This window comes from Hippocampus guttulatus, chromosome 6, assembly GCF_054856545.1.
Source record: "Hippocampus guttulatus isolate MCC_2025c chromosome 6, RoL_Hgut_1.0, whole genome shotgun sequence".
NCBI classification, from domain to species: domain Eukaryota; kingdom Metazoa; phylum Chordata; class Actinopteri; order Syngnathiformes; family Syngnathidae; genus Hippocampus; species Hippocampus guttulatus.
Window position 1 is genome coordinate 21,112,644 of NC_141266.1, and position 26,561 is coordinate 21,139,204.

Below are 26,561 nucleotides of genomic sequence, written 5' to 3' on the forward strand. Positions count from 1 at the left end.
AGCTACCTTGGACAGGAGTTTCCACTTGCCTGTTATAACAAGCGGATTGATTTTTACCTGGCAACCCGGCTGTGTGCTCTCATGAGTTTGTCTTCCAAATTTGGTGACGATGTTTCGAGCAAAATTGTTCTCGAAAAAAAATCACTGAACAGAGTTAATTTAATGAGCAAGGAAATACATGGATTGTGACTGACATGCAACTTTCTACGTGGCGTTTCCTACCGGCCCCATTTTTATTGCGGATTGAAATGAATTCCTACTTGGCAACCCGCCATCGTAGCCTTACGCGTTCTCTCAAATCTCGCGATAAACAGACGGTGAACTCTTCCTGTTGGGGAAGAATGGCCGCCTTCGTCGCACTGGCTGCAACGGAGCTCGGCACGAGAGGCTCGCCAGGCCATTTTCGCTGACCGGGACAAGCTTAAATCACGGGGTACCCCTCTCACTCGCTGCCTAGAACGGATGAGTTGAGGAGGGGCTGGCTGGAAAGCAACGAGATTCGGCGGGGCCAGAGAGGCGAGACGAGCTAACGAGACACCTCGGAGGCTAATCGTGGTAGCCGGCTATCAACACGGCTGTCACTGCCGGTGGGCGAGCCCAACCAGCCCGCGGCCGCCGACGCAAATGCACGACGAGCGGGCGGTTTTCACTCAAGAGACGCTGACTCCAAAGTTGACATGAGCGGACCTGGACAAGACAGCGAACCGGAGGCGAAAGTCCTTCTCATCAAGCGCTTGTACAGGTACCAACGAGGCCGCGCATTGGACGTGATTGCGCTCGGATGGCAAATCGTTTCGAAACCAATCCAAGAGGACATTTCGCTGCCTTTATTACGAACCAGGCGCATCGTTCAATGGTCGTCAAGCAGCCCAAACGCTTTCTTATCATCTAGTTTAGCTGTGATGAAAGAGCAATCTCAGAAACGAGTTGGTTTTTCTCTGGTTTTGCTTTGAATGCCAGCCAAATCAGTCACATTATGAAGTGAACAAGCGTCATTTTCCCAACACGATTGTGAAAAAAAAAAAAAAGTTATGACTCTGTAAAACCGGTGACAATGCACCAATTTCTGCCCAACGTCTCGATGCTAAGACGGTAATTTTTGTGTTCGTTTTAAATGCCTAGCACAAATAAAGGTACATTTTCTGGACATGTATACAAAAAGAGTTCATAAGTGTCTTAAGGTGACATTATACATGACTAATACCATATATTGGGATCACATTTTCTTAAACGGAGACATGATACTGACAATATGGAGGCACTTTTAATGTGGTGAATACGGTGACAGCCCTTGCGTGAAACAGAAGATGATGTTTTTCGCTTCCCCCTCCTGCAAAAACGATTCTCTGCAGGGCGGTGGTGGAGTCGGTGCACAAGCTGGATGTCATCATTGGCGGCAAGGCGTCATACAGGGAGGTCTTCAAGCCCGAGAACATCAGCCTGCGTAACAAGTATGTTCTCACAGCACCCTTTTGACCGAAACCAGAAATCAAATTCCCAATTGCCTTCATAAAAAGCAAATCAACACGATTTATCAAACGACACAAAGTATTAAACAGTGACACTTCTTGAGCATTATTGAAGGCATGTGGAAAAGCTGAGACTTTCTTCAGAGCATGAGATGTTCACGAACTTGTGTACAGACTGCAGATGAAAAGCACATGTGCAAAGCTAGAACTGGCTCAGGCTAAACCACGCTGCCAATTTTACAACTTCAATCACTTAGCACAAGCTGGCAGCCTTTACTTTGGGTTAGCTCCCTTGCTACGAACGTACTAGGACCGTTTCACTCTCTAGGCACGACTAACATCGAAAATCTGCATCCCATCTCACAGAAGTGCATTTTGAGCCATAATTATTTTAATTGTATTTATTTGGGTGTTTGCTTCCTTTTGCTAACTCGGTTCCTGTGTCAATTAATTGAATAATTGCCATGTTCCCAGTGGTAGCTCATTCCTGCCCTGACGGACTTCTTCTTTTTGATGGTGGTGGTGTTGTGCTCAGACTGAGGGAGCTGTGTGTCAAATTGATGTTCCTGCACCCAGTGGACTACGGCCGCAAGGCGGAGGAGTTGCTGTGGAGGAAGGTTTACTACGAAGTCATCCAGGTCATCAAGACCAACAAGAAGGTAAAGCGTTTCTCGTGCGCAATGGCCACATAGTGCTCCAAATAAGAGTCCTAGCGTGCCGGCTTCAAGCTCTGTATTTGTCGCTCCTAGTTGAAGGCTCGTATAGATCTGATACCGAAGACAAATGAGAATTCAACCTCGTATATTTACACAGGAAAATGTTGACCAAAACCACATTTCGGCACTCCAAAGTCTGCTGCCTTCATACGAGCACATAATGTGAATTGCCATAGACAGGCTAATGGAAATTAGCATAGATGTTTGGGTAATTGTAAACCTTCAAACAACTGCTACTTTAACGCACACACAAACACACACACACACACACACACACACACACACACACACACACACACACACACACACACACACACACACACCACCACAGCACAAATGTAGCGTACAGTACTCACAGGCACTTGTTTCCGTTATGGCTCGACCTTAGTTGGAGTCCTTCTCTGCCTCTGTCCTCCAGTAAAGGTCAGTGCTGCCCAGCATGTTGTGCTACTACAATAAAGTCATGCAGCTCTAAATTCGGACTCGGCTGTAAACTGTAAGAAGCCATCAAAAACAGTCCCTCAAAAATGTGCTGCATAGTATCAATTGCGAGCAATGTAGCGCCGCAACACTGTATACATCCTTTTGGTTCCCCCACCCCCTGTATGCCTTTGTGACGGCAACTTACTGTATTTCTTCTCAGCACATCCACAGCCGCAGCGTCCTGGAGTGCGCCTACCGCACGCACCTGATCGCCGGCGTGGGCTTCTACCAGCACCTGCTGCTCTACATCCAGTCGCACTACCAGCTGGAGCTGCAGGACCGAATCGACTGGACGCACGTGACCGACCCACTCATCGGTCAGCAGTTGAATCCTGAACTAATCACGGCACCGCGCAGATGTTTCTCTGACCGACTTTTGATAACAACAAGTCGCGCCTGCTAAGTTGGTGTTTCCATGTCACGCGCAGGCCGCAAGAAGGCGCTGTCGGCCTCCCCCAAGGAAATGGAGTGGGCCCAAATGGCCTGTCACCGATGCCTGGTCTACCTTGGCGATCTCGGTAGGTACCGCGGCAAATAACCACGTCCGTCCACCCAGCCGTCGGTCATACTGTTGGGCTAATGCTAATTCGTCTGGTGGGTGAGTAAGAGCCAATTCCAACTGGCAGTGGGCGATTCGGAGTAGCCAGCCCGACCGACAAGTATTTTTTGCATTTTCACAAAGAGCCGCATAATTTTTCCGAGGAAATACAACCATGAGCAAATGGCTAGTAGTTTTGAACTCTCTTGCTAACCAAAACAGTAGCACGTAAGCAGTCTCATGGATTGTCAGTCTTAATGATCCTCCTTTATGACTAGAACTCGGCTTTGACATATTCCCTCCTCAATGTTGCCTGCGTCCATTTTGCGCAGCGCGGAGTCACATGACCTGTTTGTGTACTTTCGGCTCTTTTCATTCCGCCGTAGTCATTCTTTTTGCGTCACTTTCACTTGCCATTAAATGTGTGTTCTTTTGAATAAAGCATCAGTAGTTATCAATGTCAAGAAATCGCGTTGTCGCCGTTCGTCTCCAGCGCGCTATCAGAACGAGCTGGCCGGCGTGGAGGCGGAGCATCTGGCCGAGAGGTTCTACCACCAGGCGCTGTCCGTCATGCCGCACGTTGGTGAGTGCGCTGCCTTCATAAAAAAATTGACTGACGCCGAGGGTTCCAGAATGCCGCGAAATTTTGATCCCAAAATTTGATATACACTCAACTGAAAATGCCGTGATCCGCCCACCTTTGCTTTGCTAACGTTAATCGTAAGCGAGGGACTGTTCAAATTTGGCCCCGATTGTCTACGCGGGTGTGCGTGTGTCGCTGGTTGAAGGGTTAAAACGCTTTTCTTCTCCAGGGATGCCTTTCAATCAGCTGGGGACGCTGGCTGGAAGCAAGTTCTACAATGTGGAAGCAACCTACTACTACCTACGCTGGTGAGTGGCGCTGCACGCGCCGGCCCCCTCGTGCCTTTCTCGCGTCTCGACTGAAATCTCCCTGTTGTGTTTTTGCCCGCCTCCAAAGTATCCAATCCGAGAGCCCCTTCGAGGGCGCTTATGGCAACCTGAAGCGCCTCTTTGACAAGGCGGCCAAGATGTACCAGCAAGTGAAGAAGCAGGAGATGAAAAAGCTTCCGCCGTCTCGACAGAGGTGTGAGGACTTGTGGCAGGATTATATATTTATCGTATATTGTAGATTTATTGTCGCGCTCCTTTCCAGAGGGAAATGAGTTTGTGTACTTTGAAAAGGTTTGACATAATGAGGGAGTCAGTCGGCTCAGCCTCTTATTTCAGTCCGAACGTCTGCTCCTTGTGAGTGTCTTCATTTTGCATTTGTCTGGTTAGCTGTCCCATTCAAAAACCTTTACAATTTCCATTTGCCTTTATTTTTTAATAAAATAAAAAAAATATTTTATTTTTGGTCATTATTTTATATCACAAATTTTTTTTTAGGCGACTAGAATTTCAGTGGTCACAATTAATGCAGTTCATATATAGTACAAGTCAGTCAAAATGTCACCGTATTTTTATGCAAGCAATTTAGATTAAAACTGTCCATAATCCCTTTTGAAAAACGGGTGCACTTGATTATATACCTCGCCACAATTTCTCAAGTCTTGATCAAGCATGAACAAACAAGTTAAATGCCAAACGTTTTTTTTTAACCGTCAAGTTGTACCCGGGGGACTAACAAGCTTTTCTAATGACTCGGAGATTCAACGTGACCTCGCATTACACTTGAGCAACAGCAGGAAGCCGCTTGCCTTCAAACTAAATGGAACGGAACCCTACTTAAAGTTGTGGTTAACATCTGCAACTGGCCTCTGCTTGAAGCAGCTGAACTCAAATGTTTTTTGTGTGTGTGTGTTGTTGTTTTTTTTTCCTCATGATTGTAAATGCATTTCCTGCAGATCCAGAGACATCAAGCGTCTCCTGGTGAGCTTCATGTACCTGCAGAGTCTGTTGCAGCCCAAGAACAGGTGAGACTAGCCACATGGACTACATACCCCCACTTTTATTTTTTATTTTTTGTTTGACTCATATACTGTTACATCCCATAAAACATTTCTTGACTTTTCTGTCGCCACGCTGAAAGAATGTTTTCCCAATTTTTCCAGCCTGATGGAGTCCGAGTTGACCTCGCTGTGCCAGTCGGTGCTGGAGGACTTCAACTTGGTGCTCTTCTACCTGCCGGCGGCACCGCCGCTGCGCGGCCATAACGCCGCCGCACGCCACTCCCTCAGCGAGGAGGACGAGGAGCAGCAGCAGCACCAGCAACAACCCGCCACCGATGGCTCCTGTGCCGTGCTGCCCGACGCGCTTGTCTTCAAGATGGTGGTGACGTGCCTGATGGTGGTGCACAGCCTCAAGAGAGGAGGTAGGACCAATGATTTTTTTTTTTTTTTACCGCTCTCCTGCCCTATATTAAATGGCTGGGAAGTGCATTAGTAACCGTGGCTCTTCTTTCCTACATGCCTTACCGTAAGTATACTGTTAAAACACATTTCTTAATTTTTCTTTTTAAAAAAACACAATAGCAAGTGTGTGACACATGAACTGGGATGTAACAGTAAGCACGAATTCCTTCACGCAGTTGCCACTTTCCCATTAGCCATGGCTTTGGCGCCATCTTGTGGTAGTTTAGGGCATTGTACAAGAAAGCGTGAAAATACACAGCAAGTCCCGGCTCCACAAAAAACAAATGAATGAGTGAATTTGTGAATAGCTGCAAGGTGCGAGGTCACTGTCATTTCATCATGCGGTTGTGTTGCAGGCTCAAAGCAGTACAGCGCGTCCATCGCTTTTACGCTGGCACTCTTCTCCCATCTGGTGAACCACGTGAACATTCGGCTGCAGGCTGAGCTGGAGGAAGCGGAGAGCCAGGTGCCGCAGCTGAACACGGACGCCACAGGTGAGGCTCCGCCCATTGAGGCCAATTTACCCGCACTGGGAGCTTCTCTGACCAATGTTTTAGCAGCTGGGTTGGGTGAAGCTCCGCCTCTTTCAAGCAACTATATTGTCAAAGCCAAAAGGTTAAACTGATTTTTGAGCTACCAGTGTGAAGATGTTGACGGCCTGGGAAGTGTTAGTGTCGTGCCCTATGCTGCTAAAGTGATGACTTATCAGGTGGATGATATTTTTATGATTTTTTTTATTTATTTATTTTTTGGTGTTTATCCAGTTGCGGCCTTGTTTTCGACGCTGGTCTGGGTGTAACTGGGTTGGACTTGTTTAGTGGTGCATGCCTGACTGTCTGTCTGACAAGTGCGTTTTGCGCTCCAGTCCTGTAGGTGGCAGTAAATCAACCACAGTCCTCCCCCTCAAATTTTTTGATGATTCTGTGATTGTCTCTTTTCATACATTGAGTGTTTTCCCTCTTGTCTAGATGACCTTGACTTGAAGCACGCAGACGGGCTGGGCGAGCGTCCTCTGCAGAACGGTTCCCTGGAGCGAGAGGATGAGGAAGAGGAGCAGGACGCCACTGTGAAGATGAGCGGTGCGAACGAAGAGCACAAGTCGGACCAGGACAAACAGAAGCAGCAGCAGAAGAAGAAGTACGCCCGCCTGTCACGCATGCGCAGACGCCGCAAGGACCACGGCGGCGAGGACGAGAGTGACCTGAGCGAGGGCTTTGAGAGCGAGGACGAGGAAGACGATGAGGAGGACGAGGCCCCCGCGGCGAGAGATCGCCCTGCTTCCGCCGGTTGCCCCTCGCCCGCCGCGCTGCCCGATCCGGCCGCCCAGCAGAAGGAATTGAAGGAGGGCTGCTGGGGGAGCGGCTCCGAGGAGGAAGACGAGGAAGGCGGCACGGCTTTCGACGTCGAGACAGACTCAGACATGAACAGCCAGGAGTCCCGCTCGGACCTGGAGGACATGGGTGAAGCGGAAAACTGCGAGCGCCACGAGGCGAAAACCCGGGACCGGCGGGACGGCGAGGAGGACGACGCCAAGGGGGCCGGCGGCCAAGCGCTTTCCGTCGCCAACGGGCCCCTGGGGGCCAGCGACGCCAGCATCAGCAGCAACCTCCAGGCCATGTCCTCGCAGCTCTTCCAGGCCAAGCGCTGCTTCCGGCTGGCGCCCACCTTCAGCAACATGCTGCTCAGGCCTCAAGCGGCCTCCGCCGGGCCCGCTTCCGCAGACGACTCCATCGCCGCCGCGCCCTCCCAGGAGACCCCCTCCTCTGCCAGTCAATCACCCTGCGATGTTAACCAGAATACCCCCAATGGGGTCAACGAAAATGGTAATGCCCCCCCCCCTTTTTTAATTTTTATTTTAAATTTAGTCCGTTTTTTCAAGGTGCACCCCCTGTCACTATACGTCGCTGGCGTAGGTGAGGCGTGCAGTTTCTGCGGCCAAAATTCACGTGAATATAAACAACAAATGTGTGGTAAAATAGCTTGATCGATTTTTAAGTGATGTGTTTATTTCATGGTCATGATTTATGAAAATGACACTGGCCTGATAGGGCCAGCGTCACCAAGTGGGCTTGGCACGGTGTCACGCTGGCCCCTGGGCCCTTCGGCCACGCTTGATGGCGGACCTTGCCACATGTTCGTCGCGTGGGGAAAATTTCAAGACAAATTTTCTTCCGCAGACTTGGACTCGAACTCCGAAGGGAGCCAGCGCAGCGCCCCGTCGGTGCACAGCGAGAAGACGCTCCTGGAGAAGCTTGAGATCCTGACCAATCAGGGTTTGATCCAGGTGGTCAAGGTGTTCATCGACTGGCTCAGGACCAACACGGACATCATCCTCATGTGTGCGCAGGTGAGCGCGACGCCGGTTTCCCCCCGGCCGAAGCGTTGGCAAATCCACACCGACTCCCCTGTCAATTGTTTGCAGAGTTCCCAGAGCCTCTGGAACCGTCTGTCTGTGCTCCTCAACCTGCTGCCAGATGGAAAGAAGATGCTTGAAGCTGGTGAGTCAGCGCCCATCTTAACAGGAGAGACACCGAACTGGCACTTGGACAAAATTAGCCCTTTAAAAAAAAATTATGATAATCTCATGGATATCACCTTTAAAAAAAAACGAATGCATATGAGTGGGGCCTTATTCAGCTACCGCGTTTTTTCCTGGCCCAAGTTGAGGCAAATGTGGTCCCCGTTGTGATCCCGTCATGCCATTGCTGTGCTTGGCAGAGGCCGACTTGAACCCGGACGTGACGGAACTGCTGGGCGAGTGCGAGCGACCCGCCCTGCTCCAGACGCTACTGCTACCCGAGGATGTGGCGCTGAGGCACCTGCCCGCCCTCGCCGTTGCCCACCGCCGCCTGGACTTTGCCCACCGGGGCGCCTCCCTCAGCCCGCTACAGGAGGTACAGGCGCACGATGCGTCAGGCGCACGATGCGTCATACGCACGCTCCTCGATCACAACTCTCACCGGCGTGTCGGAACGCTCACCCTTTTTGTAGATGCCGCTTGGCACAAAATTATTTGAGCCCCATTTCTATCACCATATAAATATGTACAGTGGTGCCTTGAGATAAGAGTTCAATTTGTTCTGTGACCAAGCTCGTATTTCAAATGATTTCCCCTGTTGCATCCTACCCAAAAAACACCAATGCATGTCATGTGTGTGTGTGTGTTTTTTAAATCAACCACATAGTACTCTATATTTGACTTCATAAAAACGTGAAATAACGACATACAATGTCAAGAATGAAACGGCATTTGCTACTCTTTAACGCCTCAAATCCATGGAGGTTCTGCTGCTGTGGGCGACTTGGCCACTTGTCGTAGTCACAGCAACATTTTCACATGTTGCAACTGTATTCAAGACAGGAACACATTCTTGTTTTTTGTTTTTTAAATTCTTTTCCTCATGATGGCGAAGAAAAAAATAGTACTCTACATCCTTTCCAGAGGCAACGTCAAAATGTCTCTCGGGCGTTTGTCCTAAGTCTGCGCTGTCTCTTCCTCCTCCAGTGCGTGGTGCGCGTGTGTTGCATCCGCAGTTTTGGCCACTTCCTCACCAATCTCCAGGGCAACGTGCTGCACTTCAACCCGGAGGCGGGCATCTTCACCAGCGTCAGCCAGTCGCAAGCCGACAACCTGCTGCAGCAGGCCAAGGCCCAGTTCCGAATGGTGAGGGACCGACGTGTAGGCAAAAGAGCTGCAAAGGAATTTATCATCACCGTCTGCAAGCTGTTCAATTATTTGCATTCTATATTATTTCCTCTTTTTTTTTTTGTGCAATATTCTAGTGTGCTATTTCTGTGCTACTCCTTATTCAAAAACAGTACAAAAATTGCTGTTTTTTTTTAGGGGATATTTCCATTCATCTTTATGTAGGAAAGATGATTTTAAGATATGTGTGTAGTTGTGGAACGAATTTCACTGGTATTGCGAGAGAATGTGACCATTTCATTTCCTTGAATGTTTTACAAGCCTCATTGGCAAATCAGAATTTGAAGAGTGTAAAAAAAATAAAAAATGAAGGAATGCATGTTCCGAAAGTCATGCTGTAAAAGAAGCAAAAAAATAATAATAATAATAAAGGTTTTAGAAATTCAAAAATGGACAAAGCCACATACGAGCTCAAGGCTAGAGGTTTACAATCTTCCAAAGTAATGAAAAAAATAGCGACAACTAGCCAACATGTCATGTTGAAGAGCACTTTTGCTTTGTGTTGTTCCAGGCTGAAGAGGAGGCCCGCAGAAATCGCCTGATGCGGGATATGGCTCAGCTTCGACTCCAGGTTTAACCACAATGCTTTTTTTTTTGTCAATGTCATTGTTTTTTTTCTTTTCTTTTTTAAATTTTTTTTTTAACTGTGTCTGGCTGTGTCAGTTGGAAGTGTCTCAACTGGAGGGCAGCCTTCAGCAGCCCAAGGCGCAGTCGTCCATGTCGCCCTACCTGGTGCCCGATGCCGCCGCCCTCTGCCAGCACCTGGGCCTCATCCGAAATCTCGCCGCCAGCGGCTGCTTCATCGTGATCATCCCCAGAACAGGTCGGCGCGCCCGCACGCAAACGTCACTTGAGAAAAATCGCACGGCACTGCGCTGAACAAAAAGTTCATCTTAAAAAATGGCCGTTATACGTTTCATGGAGATAAATACTCGTTTGTCGGTAAATCATCACTCTGGGACCGCTGAAGTGGAATTGGATCAGAATCTCTCACTGCGCAAAGTGGTTGGAAATCACCGCACGAAGTCATATTTTGCTAACATGAAGGTCACGTGGTCTTTGTGTCTCATCGCAGTCATCGACGGACTGGACCGCCTGAAAAAGGAGAATGCCGGCGCGCGAGACGGCATTCGCTTCCTTGAGTCGGAGTTTCGGAAAGGCAACAGGTACACGTTTTGTTTGGCATTTCCAGTTATAGGTAATATTTACGTTTGGCTTTTCGAAAAATGCTTCGACTTTTCGCAACGGGCTTAAAAAAGTTTGGCTTTTTAGGGCTCCAAAACACCAACTGCCAACATCCAAAAGTTGCGCAATAGCACCTCATGGGAAACGACAAAGGATTACTTTCGCTTTTTGGGTGCACGTAGAACAGGACGCACGAAAAAGTCCCAAGGACTCGCGGCTGGAAATGAACAGTTTTGGTTGCAAGCAGCCATTTTGGGTGAAAACCTCCAACTCTGCATCGGGACTTCTTTGTTCTAATGGCTCGTTCATGTTGCAGGTACATCCGATGCCAGAGGGAGTCTGGACGAAGTTTTGAAAGAGATAAGCTAAAACGTCAGGACCTCGATGCCTGGTAGGTCACGTTACTGGGGTTGTTGGGATTTTTTTTTTTTTTTGCATGCTACATTTGCTGACATGGTTTTGAAGGAATATTGTAACATTGTTAACTGCCATGCATATGAGCGAAACTCAGTGAGCGCGCCCTTTCTCTCTGTGTCTGGTAGGCATCTGTACAAAATGGTGGACAGCTGCCGCCAACTCACGGTCTCCCAGAGCATCGACGATGACACGGCCGGCATGGTCACCCTTCTCACCGGACATCCGGTGGATCAACTGTGTGAACGCTCGGCAGCAATGAAGGTCGAGCGCCCGCCAACCCAAAAAAAAAAAACATTTATTTTTTCTTCAATCATATAGCACTTATAAAAAGCGGAGCCCCCGCCCCTCCCACAAAAAAAGTTTATTGTCCTTCAAAAAGATTTTTTAATTAAAAATATTTAATAAAAAGAAAAAAATCCTTAAAGTCAAATGTTTTTTTAAAATAACTTTTTGCCCCCCACCTTGTCCCTCCAAACAAAATGTTCTTAAAAAACATCCACAATTTTTTTTTTCTCTCAAATGCTTGACTTATTTTTCTCATGTCACAGAGCATGTAGGCAATTGCTGATGTTTATTTTATTTAATTTTTTCCAGTCTGCCGTCCAGGCGGCGAGCTCAGCTGGCATGGAGCTGAAGAACATCGCAGACTTTTACCGGCAGTGGAAGGAGATGGGCTGAGGGGGGACCACGCAAAACGCCGCCAATGTCGGATCAATCACAACGCTCGTTCTCTCTCTCTCTTCCCCCCCTCCTCCTCTCTAAATCTCTCTCTCTCCCCCAACCCCCAAATCTCTGTCTCTCCCTCTCTGCCACTCTCTTTGCTCTGTGTGTATCTGCGTCTCCAAAACAAAATCTCAACATGAAGTCGGAAAGAGTTGAAACTTACGAAGGGAGTTGAAATCCACTTAAACGAAGACGGGCGAACGCCTTCCAAAGAAAGGCGACCCCCTCCGCCCCGCGCGGTTCTTCGGCGGACGTTGGAAGTGCCGAGATGCCAAACTTAAGCGTTCTGGCTGGCGCTCCGCTTCCCTCTCAAACTGGGAGCGCGCTGTATATGTTGAGAGAGAGACACGGTGCGTACACACACAGACTTGGAATTGAAGTCCTTTTGGGTGTCGGTGGTTTCGCTCTCGTTGTTTTTGGCAGGATGAGTGATTTCCGTTCGTATCCAGAGAGAGAGAAAAACACAAGTAAGGCAGGCGCTAAAAAAAAAAAAAAAAAAAGCAAAAAGCAGCCAGCAGCAGGCTGCCGTGGCCTGAGGGAAAGTCAAACCCGAAAAACAGCACTCGGAAGGGTTGTTATTGTTAATGAGGTGCACTTTTCTCCTCTTGTCTTTTTTTTTTTTGTTTGTTTTTTTGTTGTTTAGGGGGGTTTTTTGGGGCGGGGGTTGGACTTCTAATTCTCACACAATGTCCGTAGGTTTATTTGGTTTTGGGCAGAAATTTTCAGGATGAACGCGCGATAACCTCTCCAGGTCAACTTCATTTGACCGTGTCAACTTTTGAACGGCCTTCTGTTTTTTCTCAACATGGTGTTCAACGATTGGAAAAGATTTTTTTTTTTCCTCAAAATAGTCCAACTTCATTTGCATTAGATAAAAAAAGCAACCTTTTCATAGAAAAAATGTGTAGAATTGAAGAAAGCCAAATTTGACCTATAAAGGCTGAGCATTTCAGATTTATCCTCAAATTACACCCAATAGCCCAATGTCCCTTTTTTTTTTTTTTTTGTATTTTGTTTTTGGAGTTGTGTGTGTTGTCTGTGCTCTTGACAAAAAGGAAACAACAACCCTGTGATCAAGCTCATTCGGGTTTTATTTTTGTACCCAAACAATTATGGTGTTATGCAATTTTTTTTTCAGATTCGAGAATGTACAAGGGAAAGCAGTGTATTTATCATGGTGTCACTTATTAAAAGAAGAAAAAAAAGCTAATATGGGTTGCTGTAAGCTCTGAGAGAAGTTGGAAATGTCTACATGATGACAGACTGTCTCCATTTTCGTGAGTGTCCTATCATACACAAATAGACAAATACATTCGCCAATAAAAACTAAGATAATTTAAATCTTTCGACTGGACCTTTTTTTTTCTTCTCATATAACTTTCACAAGTGACCATTTCCGTGCGTTGTTTTCTGTGTGACCACAAGGGCATGTGACGTCACATACGATGACGTGAAATTTGTCTGACAGGTTTTTTTTTGCTTGCTATTTCACAAAATTGTGACATTTTGCCCCAGGATAACAACTGCTCGAACACAGCGTGTGTCTGTTTTTTCAATGAATGAGCACTAGTTTGGAGTTCAGCCTATGCAAAGTGGTGCTTTTGAAATTGTTGTGACTTGAAATGCGTGTCGTCATTACGTGCCTAACATTGTGCTGACTTTTTTCAAGATACACCGTCCTTTCCTTTGGGGGAAAAAGAAGAAATGTCTTTGGAGTTCATCTTTTGTCCTCTCTGCTGTTGGACCTCTCAAACTCGCGCGGGCGCGCCGCGAATGGCAGCCAATCACAATGACAGCGGCGTGTGCGCGTGCTTGTGAATCAGTTGGGACGGTGACTGGCACCGCTTTGTGCTCCCTTTGCGCGGGGCGAGTGGCGGGAACGCACTTTGATCCCATGAAGAAGGTGCGATGACTTGAAGGTATTTTTACCATGAGAGGAGCCACAAGACCCTGAGAGATGTCATCCGCACAGAGGTCCTTGCTGGCCTCTTTAGAGTTCATGCGTGAGTTTTTTTGTGTGTCCGTTTTAGTGACAGTGTTGCATTGGCGTCATCTCGTGGCCGCATAAAAGACGGCCTGAACTGGGTTGTGACTCAGGTTTTGGTGCCTGATTTCGACGCACCTTAGTTAGTTATGTGACGGCGTTTTGCTCGGGGATGCCGTCAACGGTTTGGAAGAGGAGAACGTTCACGGGCCATTTTCCTCTTTGAGCATTCGGTGTACCATCCGTTACGCTAAAACCTTGGCAATCCTGTTTTGAGTTTGTTGAATTGTTCCGAAGCAGGCATTGGGTCGTCTGTGCCTTTGGCCACACGAAACGTCGTTCACAAGCTACTGGTTGGGGAAGCTGTCACGTTAATCTATTTTGGGGGGGCGGTGGTCGTGACGGGATGAAGTTAGAGTTCATAATTGTTGTCTCAAACTTTCAAAGCTAGAATAATTGACCCATTGTGTTGAAAATGCGGCTTTTCGATTGTAAACATCCACGCAGGCAACACTTGTCAAGTCACGCACTTCCAATCTAAGTCAAGTGGAGTCTTGTGGAAGGTGCAGGCAGGCGAGTCGGAAAACGTTGCAGCTAAAGTCAGACTGCAGGCAATTCACGTGACAGGAGTTCCCCATCTCCTTTTGAACAGAATCGTTTCGTAATTAATAACTTGAATTCATACAAAAAGACGGAACTAAAAGCAATTAATTCCTGTTTTCCTGAAACTGAAAGTCAAATTTATGTTGGGACGTGATAGCTTATCATATGATAACATCACGTTGTGATCAGTTTCATGTTCAAATGAAGTGTTTGTGGCAACAATCCGCTTCCATGTAAAACGGCTGCAATCATTCACTGTTGGGGTTTTTTTTCGCGCTTTTTGAGTGTCTTCCGCGCTCCGAGGCCGTGACGTCACCGCCCACAAACGTGGAATTCCAGGAAGTGGTGAATGCGCGTTCATTTCTCATGCTGGAGTCGGCGGGCGCGTGCGCTCACGCACGTGGCTGGTGTTGTTGTGGCCGCCGCCTCTCTGCGTCCCGCCCACGGGTCCCAAAAGTGCGCCAAGTTCGCTTGCCATTGGCCGGTGTGGAGGGAGAGGGTGGAACCGAGGCTTGTCTGTGGAATGGAGACAAAAAAAAAAAACGGACGTGAGGCAACATTTTAACGAGAGACGCGAGGAGAAAACGAGGCGCTTTGGAAAGGCGCTTCCAAGTTGCTGTTTGCTTGGGCAGCACGTCACACGCTTGATGGCCGACAGTCGCGGTAAGTGAACGCGAAAGTGGTCGTGACACAAATGATGGAGGAAGATTGGCTCCTTACACGGGTCCGGACGCCAGTCCTCACCGCCATTCCGCGCTTTCCTCAGTTTTGTGTTTTTTTTGGTTTTGTTTTGGTTGTTTTTTTTTTTTTTTGTTCCTTCGCGGAATGACTCACGTGCCAAACTGAATTGAGTTAGTTCGCATTGTTGCAATTGCCAAGGCGTTGGCGTCATTCTTGGAGCACACAAGTTTCACCTCCAGAGATATTTTGTGTGCTCCTCACAATGGACAATATTAAAAATACAAAGGGGAGCTGTTAGACCAGCGGTGTCAAACACGTTTTTGTCGCGGGTCAAATTGGAGTTTTGGCTTCCTTTTGGACAGCCGTTATGACAATTTGAACATTTGGATCAGACTTTTTTGCAAGCGCCAAGGAAATTGACATGCTTGGTTTGCTTTTGTGGGGCACTTAAAATGATGTGGCGGGCCAGAGCTGACCCAAGCCGTTTGACTTTGACACCTTGATTTTGAAAATTGACTATATTCAATTTAAATACACCCGCGCTGTCACTTTAAAAAAAAAATCTGCTGTACTAGATTTTAAAAAAAGTTTAGAAAATTAGTCATTCCAATGTGTTTGCTTTTATTCCATATTTGCAAATTTTTACTTTCTTTAATTGAGTGATTCTTTTGCAATCCGCTAGGGGTACTCGTTACCTCATTTTAAGCGTCACTGTTGATCATGATTCGTTTTAACACTCGCCGACCGTTCTTGTACTGATGTCCTTTTCGTGCTCCAGTTACTCACATTTCAAACAGCTGCTCTGGTGTGATTCATCAATGTTTTATTTCGTCAAAGCACAGACACCTGAGGAAGACATTCTCTCCTTATGCCCGCTTCTACCTTTGAAAATATCAGAGCCATCAACCGCCCCGGTATTTGGGACTTTGGAGACGTGAAGCGTTTTCATCTCCATGGGTGCTCACTATTCAAGTCAAGTCAACAGTATTTATAGAGCACTTTCAAACAGCCATCGCTGCATACAAAGTGCTGTACATGGAGCAATTTAACATGCACAATAAACAGTAAGACAAATTGGCGGATGAGCTCAGAGAAGTAAGGTGGCGCGAGATTATTCAGAGATTTGAAAACAAATAAGAGGATCTTGAAAATAACTCTAAAATGAATGGGGAGCCAGTGAAGGGATGCCAGAGTAGGAGTTATGTGCTCCCTCTTACGAGTACCAGTCAAGAGGCGAGCAGCGGCATTCTGGACCAGCTGAAGGCGCTTAATGGAGGACTGGCTGACTCCAAAGTAAAGGGCATTGCAGTAATCGAGCCGGGATGTGACAAAGGCATGAATTACTGTCTCAAAGTGTTCATGTGAGAGGAGAGGTTTTATTTTGGCCAGCTGTCTAAGGTGAAAGAAGCTGGATTTAACAACGGCACCAATTTGCCGATCGAGTTTGAAATCACTGTCCAGTTTAAGGCCCAAGTTTGAGACTGTTGACTTAAGATAAGGAGACAGGGGGCCCAAGTCTACAGGATGGAATGTACAAGGGCCACTGGGACCAAACAATACCACCTCTGTCTTCTTTTCATTGAATCTCAAGAAAGTCTGTGCCATCCAGGTTTTGATTTCTTCCAGACACGATAGGAGTGGCCTTAATGAGAAGGCGTCTTTCTTGCTCAGTGGGACATAGATCTGGCAGTCATCTGCATAGCAGTGGAAGGGAATACCATGTTTCCTTAAGATGGAACCCAATGGGAGCAGATACAGCGAGAACAGCAGAGGCCCCAGAATTGAGCCCTGTGGAACACCACATGACAGGGGAGCAGTGCCTGTCAGCTAAATAGGACCTAAACCACTCAAGAGCACTGCCGCTAATGCCCACCAAGTGCTATTATTCACTATTCACAAACTATTCACAAAAAGCTTCAAGTCACTCCATGACGAAAACACGTAATGTCCATAAAATCCCCAAAATTTGGGCGATTGTTTTTTCCCAAGTCGAAGTGGACATAAGGAGAGTTGACTTCGTTACGTTGATTCCAAGATGAGTTCAGGACGATTGAAGCTGGAGAGTCATCTGACCTTTGTGTCACTCGTCTCAGAAAAGAGCACAAGGCGGATTGTTGGGTTTGCGTAACATGTCGCAACTTTCACGTGAGAAATGTAAACATGAGTCCGCGCACGTGCAGACAAGGAGGAGGAGGAGAGCAAGGTGGAACAGCTTTTGTGTAAACTTGCCAGAGCGCGGTTCGAAAGGGGAACTAAATTCACGCGCAAGCCAACGCCCGGCTGCCTCTTTTAACGCTTTTCTTTGGCACAATATTGGACACATACCCAGGGGAATCCTCCCCGTTGCCACCCAAGAAATCTCCTTTGACGATTGGAGGGGAAAAAAAAATTGCTCAGAAGGTAGACGGTATCGAAGACATAAAGTTGATCTTGTTGTTGGAAAAGAACTAGAAACCCTCTTTTTAAAGAGGATTTTTTATTGAATGAGTTACATTTATTATTTTTTTGAATGTTTAAATCTTTTGTGTTTTTCTTTCTTTTGTGTAGAGCTTTAAAAAAGACTTCTTCAAACCACTTGCTACATTTTACAAACATTTTCTTGCAAATTTTCTTTTGTCTACAGTTTTTTTTCCCCTCGAAAAGAAATTGCTTTTTTTCTCAAAATGAAATGACTTTTCTTAAAAATGTATTATGCACCACTTTCTTTGGATAAATAATTGACGTATTCTCAAAAATATATAATTTTTTCTAAAATAAAATAAAAATGAATATATGAAATTTTCATAAAGTAAAAGATGAATATATGAAATTTTCAGAAACCCTTTTTTGGCAATTACACAAACTAAAAAAATAATTTAAAAATTTCCAAAATGACATTTTCCATCCGCAATTGTAATTTCTCTTCTTAATATGACGTTCCCCCACAAAAACACTCTCAACAGTTTTCTCTGTTGACCTTTCACGAAAACATTGGCATTATGAAGAAAAAAACCCCCCGCAGATCGCTTTGCATCAAAACATTTCAAACTGCTTCATTTAAATGAAGTCTTTCCATCATTCAAATTCCTCATCGGCCAGCGGCGGGCGGACATTTTGTTTGTGTGCTTATCAATGCGGTAGCTTGTGTGTGTGCACAAAGACGACTTTGTCACAGACAAAGAGGTCAGAACCGGAACCTGGTCCGCGATGGGGGGGGGGGGGGGGCGGCGGTGGAGGGTGTGGGAGATACCGGGAGGCTCTGGGAGACTTGGTTCTTGTCTCCTCAAACAAGTTTGATTTAGGTGCCCGCTCTAATTTTGATGACTGATCATTGGGCAGCATTACTTCAAAAGCAGAATTGGGTATAGTTTACAGCGATGAGTCGTGACACCTGTCGCAAAGCCGTAACTAATCGATAAGACAATTTGTAATTGCATGTAGATGCCTCAAGTTAGCGGCAAAGTTCCCCCTAAAAAAAAAAAAAACATTGGAAAGCATCAAGACCTTGCATCTACGATATACATCGGCATGAAGCCATGTTACATAAATGACATTATTCAGCAGTGTCAGTCTTCAGCACTGAAAAAGTATGATGCAAATGATAATTTTCTTACATTTTCCTGGATAGTCAATGCAAATGACACCAGCATAATTTTCAAGTCATTGACTGTTTGAAGGATTTGAATATTTTTGCACAAAAGTCCCAGAGAGAATCCCCCCCCCCCCCTTCCCCAAATGTAAAATGCACTGCTCCAAATAATTACGCACGATGATGCTTCAAAACATTTTCTAGTTTGGAAAGAACTGAAGATAGTTGTTTGTCGAATTTGCAGCATTAGGAGGTGCTGTTTGGTGAAATCAAAAGCCATTTTGATCATTTGTGAAGATTGGGCCATTTACTTGATAACAGCTAGCTAGCTGTTGGTCTGTCAAGCTATCGCTCAAGCTAGCTCTCTGTCTAGCTATCGCTACCTATTTACCTGTCATGGCTGAACTTGTGTGCTAGCTTGTCTTACATGTTAGTCTACTAGTCCATGGACCTTAAGATGGCGATCAATGATATGTATGTACTCCTCCCGTTTGTTCGAAGGAGGCCTTTATTTTGGAGCTGGCGGCTCACGGTGACTTCTCCCCGACATTGCAGTGTTCCCTGTGTGGCGTGGGCTGGGCGCTGGCCTGGGAGGCACCTGGAGCCAAGGTTGGGGGCGCTGCCTGTTACGCTGGGAGCCCTCAGCCCGGTCAGATGCCTCCCCGACGCCCGCCCCCGACTACCCCGTTTGGCTGCTCATCTGCCGCAGGGGCCGCGCTCGCCTCAGTGAGGTGTGCCTGCGGGGTGTCAGCGCCGTTGACTCGCCGGCCGCCGTGTTTGGTGTCAAACTGCCGCCGCTCTTTGACGTCCACCAGGTGCCTAAGGTGAGCAGGAGGATTTTAGGGTATGATAAGATAAGATATCCTTTATTTGTCCCACACTGGGGAAATTTACAGCCTCCGGCTGTATGGGAGGGGGAAGGAGGGTTTCACCCAAGAAATATGTCCTGCGAGTCATGAACATTTTTTAAAACTCTTAAAAGGCTGATGAACATGCAAATTCAATAACTTGTACTTTGACTACGGTATTCATCCAAATGAAACAGGAATTCTAGACAGGTGGGAGGGGCCATAGGGCCAAGGGTTTGGGGTTATAGCTTCCACCATCAAATTGGGTGGAAATGTAAATTCTGTTCAAATTTCTTGCTCAGAATTTGAACAGGAAGGCAACCATTTTGGTTGGAAGAAGCCAATTTAGGCGAAATCCAGGGATGGTACGAAGTCGGCCGGGACATCTGTAACGATGACGTCGGCCTTTGTTCCTCAGGTGTTCCACGAGGACAGCATCTTGTCCGGCTACCGACACCCGCAGAGCTCGGCGCTGGACTGCGTGCTCAGCAGCTTCCACATCAACAACGAAACCGTCAACATCTGGACGCACTTCCTGCCAACGTGGTGCGTGCATCATACTTTTCTGGTCATCTGTACAACTAATTACCAGTGATGTGTGTCCCGACATTCTGCGACAGTTTAAACGTTTTTTCTTGTCGCAAAGAAATTTTGAGCATGGTCAGACTTCACTTTTAGAGCATATTTCCGACCTTCAAGAGCCATCAGAACAGACACTGTGCAAAATATGTACGCTCGGTACTCGCACCCCGATGCACGTTTAAGACAAATGAGACGCTTCTTTCTACGGTGGCGTGACAACAGCTTCCGGGTCACCTTCAATGTTTCGGGGAGCTCGGAGCTTGGAACCTTTGCCATTGAGTGCGATGAGCCCCTTCTTGCGCTGAAGACTCTTTTTTGCTATTCATTACACTGCATGTGTTTCAATAGAGCTCAATGCTGCCCCCGTGTTATGGCACAATGTGGTACTACACTTTAGGCATAAAACTGGAGCGGAGGTTAACCGTACAGGTGTGCATCAGGTACTTCGTGTGGAGGCTGGCCTCGCTGTGCTCCAGCATGAACTTGACGAGCGACAGCTACACGTGGCCTCTGCTGGCGTACATGTTGCTGGTGTGCGTGTACCCGTTGACCTCCTGTTGCGCGCACACTTTCAGCGCCATGTCGTCACAGTCGCGCCACATCTGCTACTTCTTCGACTATGGCGCGCTCAGCCTTTACAGCCTGGGTAAGACAATACTCGCACTTCCTCTACAGAACAGATTGTCTGTCTTTCAGCAGGGGCAGTCCATTGCTGAGTGATGATCACGCACCATGAGTCAGCAAGATGCCGCTGCAGCGTGCTGCCGACCAAATTGAATTTTTTTTTTTTTTTGTGGGGTTGTGCTTGCGTCGCGGCCCAGAGGCCGCACGTAAACGAGGGTTTGAGTGGTCAACAGTGCATTGCGATGTGCTCGGTAGGGCCAGACTAACTATTCAGATTTTTGATTTATTTTTCTGATAACTCGCTGGACAGAAAAATAATTTGGATCAGTGAGTAACAACATTTCTCACATTTAAAAATATGTAAAAATAATTTAAAGATTTTTTTATTTTTTGATATCATCTTAATTAGGGGCATATATGCGAGTACTTCATGCGAACTTATGAAAATTTGTCAAATTGCATGTTTGAAGGGACCAACGGATTGTGAACAAAATGCTCAGAGATTTAAAAGATAAATAAATAAATAAATTATAACTATATACAGTATATATATATTTTTTTTAAAGAAAATAGTCTTACTTACTAGTTACTGTATACCAGGGGTGTCAAACTCATTTTAGTTACCGTTTCCCGTTATGGCTGAAACCAAATAAAAAAAAGTAAATAATAACTTTTTAAATTAAATTATTTAAGTTACTGTAATTAGGAGTTTGGTTACAAGAAAATGCTTACAATATGTCTCTTATTTATTACATATGAGAATTTTGGTAGAGATTTTAGCATGCATCATGGAAGTTGATTTATTTTCGCGGGCCAAAAAAAATGATGTGGCAGCCCAGATCTGGCCCTCGGGCCTTGAGTTTGTCACCAGTGCTGTATACCATCAAAAATATTGCCAAATCTGTTTTTTTTGTTTTACTTAAATTAATCTAAAGATATGTATAAAAATGAATGACTATATGTTTTTAATCTAATATGGTGTGCTTGAGAGGGTCCAATTTAGAGCAGGAAAGCGCCGCAATTTGATTGAACAGCGGCTCCCGCTCTCCCCTTCTTGGCCGCAATTGGTATGACCAGATGTGCTGTGTCGCAAAGCGACGAGATAATAATCGCGTCTTCCGATTTGGCGTGGCGGCATGCGGCTGATGACCCAATGTGACTTTTCCAGGCAGCGCGATCTGCTACGGCTGCTACGTGATTCCCGACGGCTGGCTGAACGGTTGGCTGCATCGGCACTTTGTGCCCATCGCCGTGGGCAACAGCTTGTTGTGCACCAGCCTGTCCTGCTACTCACGGTCAGCAAAAACCCCGCGTGTCCTCACGCAATGCCCTTAATACAGAGCAACGTGGAAAGCACTGCATTTCAAAACTTGACAAACAGGATCGCTGCGTGACTTCTCATGCCGGACCGAACCGGCTCGACTGGTGTGCGCTGCGACGACGAGCAGCAAACATAGATGGCCTCAAAATACACTTGAACTCATTCACTGCTGGATCCAAGCGTACTGTAGCTATTTACCAAGTATACAGTGTATTTTGTTGCTTTTTAAAAACGTAGACTCGAGTGGTAGGGGAAAGCTAAATATGGTGACAGCTAAAGTATGTTGTTGGTGGAAGCAGTGCAGGTCAGCGAGGACCTGCTTTCAACTACGGAAGCTGCCACAAAGAAATCAAATAAAGGTGTGTGTGTGTGCGCTTCCCCCCCCCCCCCCCCCCCGGCAGGTTTGTGGAGGTCCATTTCCCACAGAGAAGCAAATTGCTGCGCACTGCCGCCTTCGTGGTGCCCTTCATGTTTGACAGCTTGCCCGTCTTCTACCGGGTCAGCCACTTCGCCTTTTTTACGTTTGCTTTCATTGTATGTTGCTAGCTTGACACGGCACCGCTCGGGTGAAGCGGGAAAAAAAATGGAGCTATTCAGCTGGAGAGATGCCCTTACATGTGGGCTAGGAGAACCGCAGTTGCCGTTTATTCAACGAGCCAAACGGTTCAACGCGCAAAAAACAAAACGGCAGCACTCGCAAAGGCAGAGCTGCTGCTGACCACAACTCACTCACGCGCCGACTAACTGGCCAATTAGACTCCAGCTGCTAAAGTCACTCACTAAGCCACTCCCCTTAAAGGCACACATCCATGAGAATGGTCACGTCCATACAAATGTGCTTTTTTTGACAAAAAAAATCCTATTTATGGTTTGGCCTTGGTTGAGGTCTTCTCTTTCCTTCATTCAAACAATTGCCATTTTTGGCTTTGACTCCTGTGACGTTGATGTGTTTGTGTAAGTGTGTGTTTGTGTGTGTGTGTGTGTGTGTGTGTAGCTCCTCCTGTGCTGCGTCGGGCGATGCAGCCCGAGCGAGGCTCTGCTCAGCCACTTTTATCAGGTGACCTTGGCCTTTCTCACCTGCTTCCTGTTCACCTCACACCTGCCCGAGAGGTTGGCGCCAGGACGTTTCGACTACTTTGGTACGTCTCCCGTCAGGATGCTTTCATATCTAGCTACTTTTTTGATTTTATTGACACACTGATGCTCCGTCCGCTATTTCAACGTCCACCATTCGTGTACCCGATAGGTTGCAAATTTTTCAGTGGAAGATTTTTAATGTTTTTTTTTCTTTTTTTACAGTCTGCAGGCAAGTCCCATTTTTGTGTGTTTAATGTGGTACCACCTTTTGTCACATAGTGGGCAGCACTTAGCTCCACTGGAAGACACGCAGCATCATTTTCCCATATTCACTGCTATATTTTTTTTTTTTAACGGATCGCCTTGGAAGAGGCAGGGTCTTTCTGATAAACATTGACGGAAATGGTGGAGAAAAATAACATAACAACCAATAAATAAAAATTTGTGAATATGCGAATGCATGGCTGCTGAACAACCATTCAGGTATGCAATGCTCCACTGTATTCTTTTTATTCTTCAGTGTGTGTGTGTGTGTGTGTGTGTGTGTGTGTGTGTTTAGGTCACAGCCATCAGCTGTTCCATGTGTGCGCTGTAATGGCAACACACTTCCAGATGGAGGCGGTGTTGTGTGACATGACGTCGCGGCGGGCGCTGCTGGAGGCGGCGGGGCCAGCGCCCTCCCTGCCCGGCACGGCCGGCGTGCTGGCGCTCGGTGTGGCCCTCAACCTGGGCGTCATCGCGCTCTTCAGCGCACCGCTGCTCAGACGTGCGCCATGGCAACCGCCGCGGCGGCAACAAGCGCCGGGTGACGGCAAGGACCAGTGAGTGTGTTGACTCAATGAGGACACGTTTCGATTTTTATTATTAGTACTCTGACCTCAGACGACGACGTCACGCCGGTTAATTTGTCCACAGGGACAATTTCCATGTTATTTCATTTATTTATTTATTTTAAGTTTCCAGGTGGCGCTAGTGAGCAATTTTTTTTGGGGGGGGGGGTTGCCTATATTCATCGCCAACACAATGCGGCCTCGCATTGACCTTATTCAAAAATGTATTTATTGTTTGGCCAAATGTATGACTAAGAAATCGAATAGAATTTTAGATTTAGTATTCTAAAATTTTTGCACTGAATTTTGGCCAAAGATTTTGAAGAATTTAACAAGATTTTCAAACTTTTCCAGACTACCATGAAATCAAATAGCTGCATTTTAACTAGTAAGTAAAATTGTTAATGCTTCTTTTGCCAGAAAATATGAAGCAAACATCTGTCTTTTTTTGGGGGGGTCCAATTTTTGGTCAAATCTTATTTTGGATTTTTAAGACATTTAGCCATCACAATCTAAATATATATGTGTGTGTGTGTGTGTGCTTTCACGTTCAATTATTTGTTCTTACTTTTGAATTTGGATTTCTGAGACCTTTAACCAGAAAGAAGGCATTTTTGGAGAAAAAGCAGATGGCGATGACTAAGTGTGGCGGGAAAGGGAGGAAGCACTTTTATTTCGCAGAAAGTGCTGTGAAAGCTTTTGGGACTGAGACGTTTTTACAGGAGCAATTTGGCAACATTTTTTCAGCGCAACGTCACAGTGGCAAAAACGCAAATGGCGCCCAAAATAAGCCATTTGACAAAAAACGTTTTTCAGCGTGTGCACTGTCAATCAAGAAGATGTGTTTGGCCCATAATTTACATTGGTGGGTGTTTCAGTTGAGGTCAGAGGTCGTCACAGGGGTTTCTGCCATCCGGCCGCATCTTGACTACTTGTTGACAGTGAGCCAATGCTCCAGATGTTTTCTTTGAAAAACATTTTTCTGTCGTTTGTGAGAAGATGAAAAGCACGTGACTCGAGGACTGCGGGGGCAGCGGCACACGTTGGGCCGAGGGTGTGCGTGAGCACAACGCACGCGCACGCGCAAACTCTTCAATTCATATTAATTTTGCATCCGATTTGTAACGTACAAAAGCGTTTTGCTGCAACACCAGGAAAATGAAAGAATTCAGTATTGCATAACATGCTAAATCTCACTTTTTAACTTTGAACATTTTTACATTTCCATTTACATACACGTCTGCCTCACAGTGCAGAGGTGCAGGGTTCGATTCCGGCTCCGGCCTTCCTGTGTGGAGTTTGGATGTTCTCCTGTGTGGGTTTTCTCCGTGTACTCTGGTTTCCTCCCACATTCCAAAATCATGCATGACAGATGACTGGAACATTCTAAATGCACTTATGCAAACAGTGAAGATGTTTAAAATGCAAACCAGTTTTTTTCTGTTAATGGTGGTCCACCAGCTTGGTAAAAAAAGGAAAACTGAGCAAAATTTTCAAAATAAAATCCAAAAAGTCCCCATAAATGTTCAATATGTATGTCATAATATTTGCTGTAGTTATATAGTACACACACACACACAGACACGTTGGATACATTTATTGCCAATACTCCTGACTGGACCACTGTTAACTTGTCGGTACCGTTATACATTTTCGTCCTAAATATAATTAATGTATTAATCGTGGGATGTTTGACTGGAAGGAACCAGCAAAAAAAAGGGTGCTTTTTCATGTTTTATATGATCAGAAAAAAATTGAATGTATAAATAAATACTAATATGTGCTTTGTATACTGTCATTGTTCCACTAGATTTGTGTAATAAATGCAACTTAAAAAAAAATCGGTCATTTGTCCTTCTCTTTGGATAAAGCCTGCAGTGTGAAGAGTGAACAACAGAGGGCAGGCGAGTACAACAAGATACTCCCCAAAAGTCTCCGTTTGAGCCGTCCGATCAACGAAACTTTTGAAAAAATGCGATGGCACAACCGCGATGATTTTATGACAAATGAGAGCGTAACACACTCACGTGCCATAAAATTAGGTACACCTGTCCTGATCATGTCATAATTCCGGAAAATTTGGAAACGGGTTGTAAATTGAAAATTCATTTTCTCGGTCCTTGTTATTTCAAAATAAAAGGCTTACGGTTTTGGAAAAGCCAAGGAAATTTCGCATGGGTAAATTTGGGGGATGAGTAAAATTGACACGGAAGTGCAACGTCATGTTAAAGGTCGTGCGTAAGATCCAAGTCTTGTCCGCAGACCACCAGCGAAGAACAACAAGTGTGCCTTCGTTTTGTTTCAAATAAACGAGCAAACACAAAAAGATGACATCGTGCGCGGGTCGACAAACAGGGACACGTTCTTGAGTTCTATTGACCAAGCAACACTTAAATGGCTCTGACGCACTGCCCAGGATCGCACCGGCTAGAGTCAGGTAAGGAACCCCCCCCACACACCCACACCCACACCCACACCCACACCCACACACACACACACACGAGTGTACGTACTGCTCATGTTCGCTAGCTTGTCCACGTGATTTGTTTGCTATCTCTAGGCAGCAAGGTTAGCCCATTACAAACACGTTTTAAACACTCACATCTTTAAACCCCGCCTCAAAACTCACTTGTATTCTTTGGCATTTGACTCAGCATGACTCAGATTTGTTCTTGGTTTTGCTGTTCGGTGATTTCTACCGTCTTTGTTACCGATTTGTTGCTTTACTGTTGTGTATTCAATTCAATACAGTATATGTTAGTTGTTCCATGTACAGCACTTTGTATGCAGCGATGGGTGTTTGAAAGTGCTCTATAAATACAGTTGAGTTGAGT

The 26,561-nt window shown here is 46.1% G+C and overlaps 2 protein-coding genes across 5 annotated transcripts; both read left to right on the forward strand.

Moving 5' to 3' along the window:
* The first annotated feature begins 326 nt into the window (after positions 1-326).
* Positions 327-12,950, forward strand: smg5 (SMG5 nonsense mediated mRNA decay factor). Of its 2 annotated transcripts, XM_086114032.1 has the most exons (22): positions 327-742; positions 1,353-1,451; positions 2,005-2,128; positions 2,829-2,985; positions 3,097-3,186; positions 3,700-3,789; positions 4,019-4,097; positions 4,186-4,311; positions 5,072-5,140; positions 5,279-5,538; positions 5,935-6,072; positions 6,547-7,401; positions 7,756-7,925; positions 8,001-8,076; positions 8,297-8,472; positions 9,084-9,242; positions 9,796-9,855; positions 9,948-10,107; positions 10,360-10,450; positions 10,786-10,860; positions 11,012-11,147; positions 11,481-12,950. In XM_086114032.1, exons 1-22 carry the CDS (start codon positions 678-680, stop codon positions 11,562-11,564), a joined length of 3,339 nt encoding a protein of 1,112 aa, XP_085970158.1. In that variant the 5' UTR covers positions 327-677; the 3' UTR covers positions 11,565-12,950. The 2 variants fall into 2 exon arrangements, with proteins under 2 accessions (XP_085970158.1, XP_085970159.1); XM_086114033.1 differs by lacking the exon at positions 327-742 and having other exon boundaries at positions 1,944-2,128.
* A 520-nt stretch (positions 12,951-13,470) lies between these two features.
* On the forward strand, positions 13,471-25,510 carry paqr6 (progestin and adipoQ receptor family member VI). 3 transcript variants are annotated; one of them, XM_086113552.1, is made up of 8 exons: positions 13,471-13,612; positions 19,001-19,269; positions 19,712-19,839; positions 20,316-20,521; positions 21,668-21,794; positions 22,222-22,318; positions 22,815-22,959; positions 23,457-25,510. In XM_086113552.1, exons 1-8 carry the CDS (start codon positions 13,567-13,569, stop codon positions 23,720-23,722), a joined length of 1,284 nt encoding a protein of 427 aa, XP_085969678.1. In that variant the 5' UTR covers positions 13,471-13,566; the 3' UTR covers positions 23,723-25,510. The 3 variants fall into 3 exon arrangements, with proteins under 3 accessions (XP_085969678.1, XP_085969679.1, XP_085969677.1); XM_086113553.1 differs by lacking the exon at positions 13,471-13,612 and adding an exon at positions 14,746-14,859; XM_086113551.1 differs by lacking the exon at positions 13,471-13,612 and adding an exon at positions 16,862-17,277.
* The last annotated feature ends 1,051 nt before the right edge of the window (positions 25,511-26,561 follow it).

Bases quoted from the DNA above. Each gene is read 5' to 3' on its own strand.
- smg5 (XM_086114032.1), top strand. From the start codon at position 678: ATGAGCGGACCTGGACAAGACAGCGAACCGGAGGCGAAAGTCCTTCTC. The intron at 743-1,352 runs GTACCAACGAGG...GATTCTCTGCAG, and splicing joins CTCATCAAGCGCTTGTACAG to GGCGGTGGTGGAGTCGGTGC. The intron at 3,187-3,699 runs GTAGGTACCGCG...GTTCGTCTCCAG, and splicing joins GGTCTACCTTGGCGATCTCG to CGCGCTATCAGAACGAGCTG.
- paqr6 (XM_086113551.1), top strand. From the start codon at position 17,007: ATGTCGCAACTTTCACGTGAGAAATGTAAACATGAGTCCGCGCACGTG. The intron at 20,522-21,667 runs GTAAGACAATAC...TGACTTTTCCAG, and splicing joins GCTCAGCCTTTACAGCCTGG to GCAGCGCGATCTGCTACGGC. The intron at 22,319-22,814 runs GTCAGCCACTTC...GTGTGTGTGTAG, and splicing joins GCTTGCCCGTCTTCTACCGG to CTCCTCCTGTGCTGCGTCGG.